This window comes from Pollicipes pollicipes, unplaced genomic scaffold (genome assembly GCF_011947565.3).
Source record: "Pollicipes pollicipes isolate AB1234 unplaced genomic scaffold, Ppol_2.1 Scaffold_6138;HRSCAF=7277_pilon_pilon_pilon, whole genome shotgun sequence".
Taxonomy (NCBI): domain Eukaryota; kingdom Metazoa; phylum Arthropoda; class Thecostraca; order Pollicipedomorpha; family Pollicipedidae; genus Pollicipes; species Pollicipes pollicipes.
In genome coordinates this window covers 22,292,575-22,301,989 of record NW_023596818.1, presented here as the reverse complement: position 1 = coordinate 22,301,989, position 9,415 = coordinate 22,292,575, and the positions used below count along the sequence as shown (strand labels likewise).

Sequence of the window (9,415 nt, the reverse complement as noted above, 5' to 3'; positions counted from 1 at the left end):
TCTATTCGCTGAACAAAGAGGATAACGGATGCACTAGCGGATGTAGCAACGCTGCCTCTGTATTGCGACTGTACCACACCTAAATGTGCCAGATACTGGTCCACGTAAGACGCCGGGTCCGAATTAGGTTAACCTCAACGTAGAGCGCATACGTATTCTGTTGACTGATCACCTCAGATCCTGGAACGGCATCCCTTTAGCCTTCGCGTAGCCGGTGTGTTCCTGGTTTAAGCCAGCCTTAAATGGCACGCCATCAAACAAATTCGATCACTTGCACAGGCTGTGAATGTTAAAGAAGTGACCGCGTTGCGACTGTCGACCATGATCGGGGTGCTCCCGCCATTGGGAACGTTCCCACCGTTTGCCCTAGATATTGTATGAGGTAACTGACTCGGCACATCAGTGGAAAATTGCATTACCGGACATAGCGGTATTGCGGCTTGGTGGCCTTTGTTGAATGCTCTGGATTGCATAGATGCCTGCATACCATTTGTTCTTTATTTTCTGCTGAGTCATCGTGTACCTGAACACGTGCTTTCCAGTTCCTCACTGGTCTACGAAATCTTGTTACAGACGTAAAATTATTTTATCCAGAATCTACTCAATTCTCCGGGTTTACTGCCTCGAAAAGCATGCCTTCCTGGTAATCTTTAAACGACAAAACATGCCCACAGGTTTATTTCGATAACGTTCTGCTCAGTTGGCACAAACCATACGCGTTTTCACTCAACCCATCATCATTTATCATGCTATAAATCCGTCATCCTGGGATCTGTCAGGCCTGGCAGACCGTGTCGGACTGAGCATCACTGCTGCCTTGTGTTGGCGAATTCAATACAATCCGCTTCCAAACCTGCTGAAGCACAGCCATTCACGAGTTGAGGCCAGGGTATCGCCACCTAAATCACACAGGCCCAGAGCTCTAACATCATGCCTTTCTTATGCCTGGTGTCGCTTTCTGAACCATGAGAGCAAGGCAAGACTTCTGGGCCACAGGACTCAACTAAATCATAGATGAATGGACGGGGCGTTAGTTGTTTTCAACACAGTCGGGTTTAAAACGACACCCTAACATTATTCAGTGACATTTAGTGTACGTGACTACAATATCAACAGCACATCAGAACGCCGTCAAATCTACGTGTGGGATCGCCAACGTATTGCAGCTGAGCACTTGATTGCGACCAAGGGTGGTCAGGAAAGCTAGCGGCTGAACCTTGGTGAAGTCATTTACGAACTCAGGACCGAGCGTGTCACACAGAAGGCGGGCCCAGTTGCTCTTCCGGATCTCCTTCAGCTGGAGGGCCGTGAAGCTGTGGGGGAGACCACCATTGTCATAGAAGAAGCGGTCTCCAAAGCGTAGGTCGAAGAACTGCTGTGCAATCAGGCACTGGAAGGTTGGGCCCACTTGGGCACCAGGGGCTCGCCGCTCAGCCACTCCGCCGATGAAGAGGTCGACATCTCCGGGGTGGTCATAGACGGCGCGAAGCTTGTCGATCACACTTGAATGCATCAGTCGATGGAGGTCGCCCCAGTAGTGCACCTGCACAAGTCCACAGGCCTCGACTACCTGCGCGTAGGTGGGAGTCCCATGATCTCGACCCCGCTGAATGTTCAAAGCAAGGAGGTCCAGGCCGTGCAAGAAGTTGGTAGTGAAGAGCTGTTCGTGTACGGCTGCTGCCACCTTGGTGTCGAATGTCTCGGACCGACGGGCGACTAGTGTACGAGCGTGACCTACCAAGCTGTCCGCCACCACAGTCGGCTCAAAAAAGGTCGTCGTGACATTGACAACGCGGAACACCTGCCCGTTTGCGTCTAGCAAGTCATACATGTCCCGCACCAAGGTGTGGCCAAACCGGAAAGCGGCAGTAGAAAACGAGTTGGACATGCTGGGGTCTATGTCTGCATCATAATAGTTAGAGAATCCGGACTGCAGAGGCAGAAGACCGTGCTCGTCGGCATAATCAAAGCCCACGACGGCAGGCAGCCACTCGTTGTAGATGATATGCTGCCATTCGGCTGTCAGTATACGTCTGGCCTCCTGGAACAGCTCCTCGTCGCCCCAGGTCGGATACCGCTTGATGAGGTGCCCCGCGATCCGGTTGTGCTCGCGCACGAACACCGTGTGCATGACGGCCAGGCCGCTCTGCTCGTTGACTCTGGTATCGCCGGCACGGAAGCAGACTGCGGCACGACAGGGCATCTCTGGTCCGGGCGGGCCAGTCATCGGCAGTAGGTCGCCCGGGCTGGTGAGCATCAGACCATCCTGATACGCCCGCAGCTCCTCCAACTCTTTCGGCTGGCTGCCGTACACGTTTGACGCGTCCAGAAAGGCGGTGAGCTCGTTGAGCGGATTGGCCGGCCGGGCGATGCAGTCAGGGTCCGGCGCCGGCAGAGAGCGAACCAGTGGCATGCAGCGCTGGCCGAACGGGCTATAGAACGGGTCCTCAAGTGGGATCTGAATCGGAATGCACTGAGGGTGGACGGGAGGCGCCGGGAAGATCGTACCGTCGCCCAGGCAACACTCGATGCCTTCAGTCTCGCTCAGGCGGAACACCAGCGCGTGCGTCAGGTCGTGGTCGACGAACTGGCTAAACTGCATCAGCGACAACGTGAACTCTCGCAGCTCGTTGGACATTGTTTCCAGCACGCGCTCGCTCACCAGCCGCGCGCTGGGCAGTGTGCCGCCGCGGACTGCTCTCGTTCGGATGGCGAACAAGTTGTCGTCGTACGTGTTGGGCAGAAGTCGCTTGAAACCAGTCAGCGATCGACCGAGCCGCGGCCGCTGCAGATTGTTGCACTCGCCGGTGATGGTGCGGTAGATACTTTCCTCACAGATCACTTCCAGCTCGGGCTCACACTCGGGCGAAACCAGCGGCAGCTCTTCGGGCGTGGGCTGCACCACGGCACCAGATGCCACGGCGGCGACAGCGGCTTCTGCGGCTGCCGACGGGCCGTCCCTGCCGAGACTTCGCACAGCCTCCACCTGGCCAGGGGCCACACTTTCCAGGCTCTGAGTGGTGGCCAGTGCTAGCAGTGCCATCAGTCCAAGGTCCTGCGCCTCGATGCTCGACTGAGCGTTCAGGAAGAACAGCGCCGTTGGGCTGTTAGGGTCGGGGACCTGGTTGATCGAGAGCAGATTAGCCGAGGTGATGCCCTGAATGTCAAGGACTCTCTCGGCGGCGAGCATCGCTTCGCCTATGACGGCCATGGCGTCCTCGGATGCACGGCGGAAGTCCCGCGCGCCGATGAGGCGGTTGTCCATTGGTCGCATGGTGCTCAGCGGTGAGCCGGCGCCTGTCCCGACTGAAGAGCGCGGGCTCAGGCCGCTGATGACACCCGGCAGACGTGTGCTGTTGAACGAGCACATGATGCCAGGGGAACCGTCCCGCAGTCGACACCAGTTGTAGTATAGCATCTCTGGTTTCGCCACCAGAGGAGGGCACAACACCAAAGGCACGCAAGTGCCGCGACCATCGCCGATGCCCCCATGCTGGTGTGAACGGTGATGTGGATGGGGAGCGCCCTGATAAGAGTGGCGACCTGCTCCACTGGTGGGTCGACCTAGGGCACTGGCGCTGCCACTCGGACGGCCACCTGCACCAACTACACCTATTCCTCCAGGGCCACCTCCCGGCGCAAACACCGGTCTTGGACCTACACGTCCAGGCCCGCCGACTGGATGACCTGAGCCTCCACTTTGTCCTGCGGGGCTGATGGACCCGGGTCCTCCAGGACCACCAACAGGTACTCCAGGAGCCCTAGGAAGTCCCCCAGGAGCACCAGGAAGCCCTCCAGAGGCACCGGCAGGCCCTCCTCCAGTGGCACCAGCAGGCCCCCCTCCAGAGGCACCAGCAGGTCCTCCTCTAGGGGCAACAGCAGATCCTCCTCCAGATGCGCTAGCAGGTCCAGTAGGTCCTCCAGGTGCTCCGGGTCCTGCTACAGCTAAAGATCCTCCAGGCGCTCCTCCACCAGACCCTCCAGGTGCTCTAGGTCCTCCAGAGCCTACTACAGTTACGGGTTTTCCATATGCTTGCTGTCCAGGTCGTCCTTCTCCAGGACCTCCAGGTCCTCCAGGTGCTCTTCCTGGCCCTCCAGGTGCCCCTCCTCCAGGTGCTCCAGGTGCTCCCCCAGGCACTCCAGGTGCTCTTCCTGGCCCTCCAGGTGCCCCTCCTCCAGGTGCTCCAGGTGCTCCTCCCGGCACTCCAGGTGCTCTTCCTGGTCCTCCAGGTGCCCCTCCTCCAGGTGCTCCAGGTGCTCCAGATGCTCCAGGTGCTCCTCCACGCCCTCCAGGTGTTCCTCCTGCGTGCGCTCCATGGTGCTCCTCCAGACCCTCCAGGTCCTCTTCCTCTAGGTGCTCCAGGTGCTCCCCCAGGCACTCCAGGTGCTCTTCTTGGCCCTCCAGGTGCCCCTCCTCCAGGTTCTCCAGTTGCTCCTCCTCCACGTGCTCCAGGTGTTCCTCCAGGCCGTCCAGGTCCTCCAGGTACTCTTCCTCCAGGTCCCTCAGGTCGTCCGGGTCCTCCAGGTCCCCCAGGTCGCCCAGGTCCGCCAGGTCCGCCAGGTCCTGTTACGGGTCTTCCTGGTGCTGCCACAAATCCTCCAGGTCCGCCAGGTCTTCCTCCAGGTCTTCCAGATCCTCCAGGTCCTTGAGATCCTCCAGGTCGTGTTGCAGGCCCTCCTCCAGGTCCTCCGGGCACTCGAGATCCTCCAGGTCCTGCTGCAGGTCCTCCAGGTCCTGAAACAGGTCCTCTTCCTCCAGGTCCTCCAGGTCTCGCTACAGGTCCTCCTCCTCCAGGTCCTCCAGGTCCTCCTCCTCTGGACCCTCCAGGCCCTCCTCCTCCGGGTCCTCCGGGTCCTCCAGGTCCTCTAATAGGCCCTCCAGGTACTCCTTTTCCTCCACCACCTCCACCAGCAAGGCCTCTAGCGGGTCCAGCTTTGGTGGGTGGAGGGGCTCCCAGTCCGGAACTCGGTGGCGATGAGCCGCGTACGATGATTCCCGGTGGTGGCGGGCCTCTGATTCCAGTACCGGGTGGCGGCAGGCCTATGAAACCAGCCTGTGGAGGCTTGGCAAGAGGGACACCAAGGCCGGGTGCCCTCAGAGATCCCGGTTTGTGGCTACCACGTGGTGGGCCTCCGAACCTGAATGGTGGCAGTCCGTAGCCCCCAAAAGGACCAAACCCAGGTGTTCTGAACGGGCCAAAGCGTAGCCCTGGGAGTCCCGGCGGCTTCTTGCCCACTTTGACTACACCTGCACTGCCCGGACTGGCCAGTCCTTGGATACCCCCAACTGCTTTATTGATTTCTCCTGCCACTTTTGAGAGTGCGGGCGAACTTGGGGCAGGTTCGGGAACTGCGGAGGTCACGTCGGCAGGCTGAGGTGGTGCAGAAGGATCTACTGAGGACGGACCTTGCGGCTTTTGGTTAATGAAAGGGCGATAAACCGATTTCGAAGTGGTTCCAGCAGTTTTCACACCACTGAGGTCTGCTCCTTGTTTGCTGGGAATTGATTTTGAGACTTCTGAGCTCACCACCCATGGTTTTGGGAGCCCGAGAGGACTCCCACCTGGCACCGGAGTCTGAACACCTCCTGCAGCTGGCTCTTCAAAACCAGTTGCCGCTACTTCCGGTTTGCCTTGAACTGGTGCATGCTTCGAGGAACCGCTTGGTTTCGGAGCGCCGATGCCATTTACAGCTGGATTCGGAAAACCAAGGTGGAAACCATTTGCTTGCAGGCCTCCGAAATTGAATCTGGGAGGCCCTGGTCTTCCCAGTCTTGTGCCATTTAGTTTTGGACCTATTAATCCAAAGCCAAGTCCTTTGGGGCCTGCGACTCCGGCCACTTTAGGCCCACCGAAACCTCCTAACAATGGTCCTGGAGGTGGGAATCCGAATCCGGGCGGTCTTTGACCTCTCAGCCCAACTCCGGGAAACTTTGGAATTGGGAAGCCTGGTGGTTTTTGACCAGCAGAGCCGAGCTGAGCTAGCTTCGACGCTCCTGGTGCGCCTGCGGAGGACGTCGAGCAGCAGACGCCAAGACGTCCGCCTTGTATGGGGCAAGTACGAAGGTTTCCGGACCGGAGGACTTGTGGACACTGCGGGAACGGCTGGCAGTCGCACTGAGCAGCGACCTGTGATCCAGCTGAGCAGAGGGCCGCTACCAGCCAGGCCTGCGGAACAGAGGACAAAAATCACAACGCTGCTACTAAGCCGAGTCTGCACGATTATCACGGCAGGTAACCACATCCATTACGAACGGGTAGCACGGCTGCACAAGTACGACGCGTCTGCACGGTCATCACGGCAGGTAAGCACGTCCAATACGGACGGGCAGCACAGCTGCACAGCAAGTACGAGGCGTCTACACGATCATCACGACAGGTCAGTACAGCTGGCGTCTACACGATCATCACGGCAGGTCAGTACAGCTACTTCGGGGGGCCAGCACGACTATCACATCTCAGCATGGCTGTCACGGCGCGAAGGCACTGAAGTCACGTCGTCAGCAAGGATATCCCGAAGGACTAAAAGAACCATCATCGCCAATCTGTTCATCTATTCTAAGGGTCCGCATGCTGTGGTGAAGAGTGAGAAAGATTGTCAAAATGAGTCAGCAAACCTTTTCCAGTGGGTACGCGCCCGTTTACAGAGTATCAACGAAGTGATTCGTGATATACTAGCACGGTAATTTAAGAACACGTTCCTTGATCTGAGCCTGTGCAGCGTAGCGAATGGCTCATAACACCACCAAGCCTGCATGGAAGCAAAGTTGCCAAGGTATCCAAATAAGCCGGACTGCTGCACCTTTTGCCGCCTCATGTGTCAGGCGGATTTCCAAGAACGCGACCCAGTAATACAATGGCTAACCGGATCTGTGGGGGGCCTGGTTATCGCACCGTCAAAGGCTCTGCTGAATATGGATGTGCAAAGTCTGCAAATGCATGCGTCGCTGGAAAGATAACAGTAAAATAAATCAAGGATGTAATGAGCTTCAAGCCGTCGGGTGACAACGGAGCGCGCATGTGAGCAGGGTGTGACGATGCTGTCTATTGGGACAAAATCGCATCACTATCTATGTCACTTAGCTGGTCACCCACAGCTCGAAGTTACAACGGCCAGATGGCGGGAACTTGTTAAATCATTGTGCTTCCGGTATTTCCACCACTGACCACAAGTTTTCGGACAATCAGACGCATTTCACAAAGTCATGACTGGAGCTGAATACAATGCACGAGAACATTACGAAAGATAAGATGAATAACCTCCTGTATAATCGTCCTCAATACTTGCCCTCTAACTTTGAAGTCGTCTTAGGCGATCCATCAATGGTCTTTGGTTCAGCCCCCTGCCCTACAGCCTACCGACATATTTAGCGTTACAGTTTATCATGCGCTGCAGCGAGGCCATGCAGCCCAACGCCGCTATTCAGTCCCAGTCCACCACTCCGCATATCGTCTTGGACGGATTGCCTTACCAGCTGCACCACGCTGCTATTCCCTGCAACATCATGTTTTGTTCACTGTCTATAAAAATAGCCCTCCATCCTTGTTCGCTGGCAGGACGCAAAAAATGAGATTTAGGCATGATGTAAGCTGATAATAACGCCCACCGGTTTATCTTAGCCACTTAAAATTGGCGGAGTGCTGATGAAAGCCCACAGATGCAGGCATGAATATTTGGAAGAACGTGAATGAAACAAATGCGTTTTTTGGCATTGACGAACTGAAATGGATACAAAAACACCAAAAATGGCATTTCTGCTGGCATGTTTAACTAGACACAACGGTAAGCATTTACATCAATATAAGAGTGTGTATCTGTATGTGTATACTCAACTTATGCAACAGCTACGACTTGTGAGCAAAGTTATGTTATAATCACGTCAAGACCGTTACCTAAGAACTAAGCTCACATTTGGCACATGCAGTCCAGTTAACCTGAGTCGGCGCGTGTGCTTAGTGCGGAAGACAATGCAGAAGGCTACGATAAAAAAAGTTCTTAGAAAACTATCACAAGAAAGCTAATGAGCATCAAAACATGAGACTCACGATAGGCCATATTTGGTCGACCTGATAAAGGCTTATTGAAGAGGTCTGCACTGACTATTTCAAGAACTATACAAACAACACCAATGACAAAAACAGTGTATGAAAAGTCTTAAAAAGCTGCAAGACTTCACCAGAGCCACGAGGACTAGACTAAGACACTTCAGCGTGATGTGGGTAAAACAGCAGTGAAGAAAGCTCGCTGGAGAGTATCTCCGCTAGGAGTAATCAACATGCAACTTCTGAAGTTGCATGTTGAATCGCGCTCACGAACGCCAGATATGAACACTTTGAAGTTTTACTTTTTTGACCTTGGTCACCGCATAGCTTATGAAACGGCAGGATTTGAATGGTGTTATTATGAATGCTATTATTCCAATTCCACGGCCACTTTGAAATACTATCCGCGATATATCTTTCTCCATTTTCACGGGCGTTCAACTCAGAAACTAGAAGGGCTTAGGTCTTAAGAAAGGGCAGGCTTGTGAACAGCACTAAAAGTCTTCAAGATGGCTTTTCAGTTCAAACCCTTACACAAATGGGGAACAATCCCTTTAAATATGCTTCGCTTCAAATAAATATTGGTGCAATGTAATGCTTCAGGGGTTTAAAACGTCGAAGCTTGTTGGCCGTTGGCTTGTTGTCTTGAATGCCGATTGAAATAATGCGCGTTTTTTATTGAAACCTGCTCTGAAAGATTATTTTGGTTAAATGTATCGATGATTCTCAAAGCAAAATAGGCAGTGCATACTCCATGGTGAGAAATTCTAGCTCTTAGTAAATGACAATGTCACATATACAGCATCATGCAACGGACTTATATGTTTTCGTGAGAACCCTTTACAATACCTGGTTTGGTTTTCGTCGACAAACTCGACTGACTCGCCTGTGGTCAGTCAACTCGGTGACAATTGGACGACCAGCCAGCGCAGTTGTAGTGCTCTGCCAAGTCAGTATGCGCTGTTTTTACTGGATGAATGTCGATATTGAACAGCAAATAGGAAGGTCAAGAATTAAGCCAATGATAGTGATGGCAATTGGCTGCCTGCCAGAGCACGTTTCCAGCGTCGTGACGCCGCTAATCCGATGTGCTTGGAGTGTTTTAAGGGTCTGCAACTTTTGCAAGTAAGTGGTGATCATAACTCCACTTAGCAACAATAATACTCCATAAGGTGTTAATTGGACTTCTCTAGCCTTGTTGGCCTCATTGGCGATACCACGATTGAGCATATCGTGCGCAGCGTTGAGATCCCGGACATTGCGAGGGAAGCCGGCAAGACGACCCGATCCGTGTGGCCACGCTTGGCTGTTTTTTTTTTTAGACAAGTGGAGCCTGATAAATCTGTGTTGCATTTATTAATGCCAAGCACGCG

General features: G+C 54.3%; 1 protein-coding gene across 1 annotated transcript; it reads right to left on the bottom strand.

Annotated features, from left to right (window-relative positions):
• Positions 1-669: 669 nt before the first annotated feature.
• On the bottom strand, positions 670-4,567 carry LOC119105897 (peroxidase-like protein; the record flags this gene model as incomplete). Its single annotated transcript, XM_037229458.1, has 1 exon — positions 670-4,567. A coding segment is annotated over one exon (3,447 nt), but the record flags the coding sequence as incomplete, so codon positions are not given.
• Between the last annotated feature and the right edge of the window lie 4,848 nt (positions 4,568-9,415).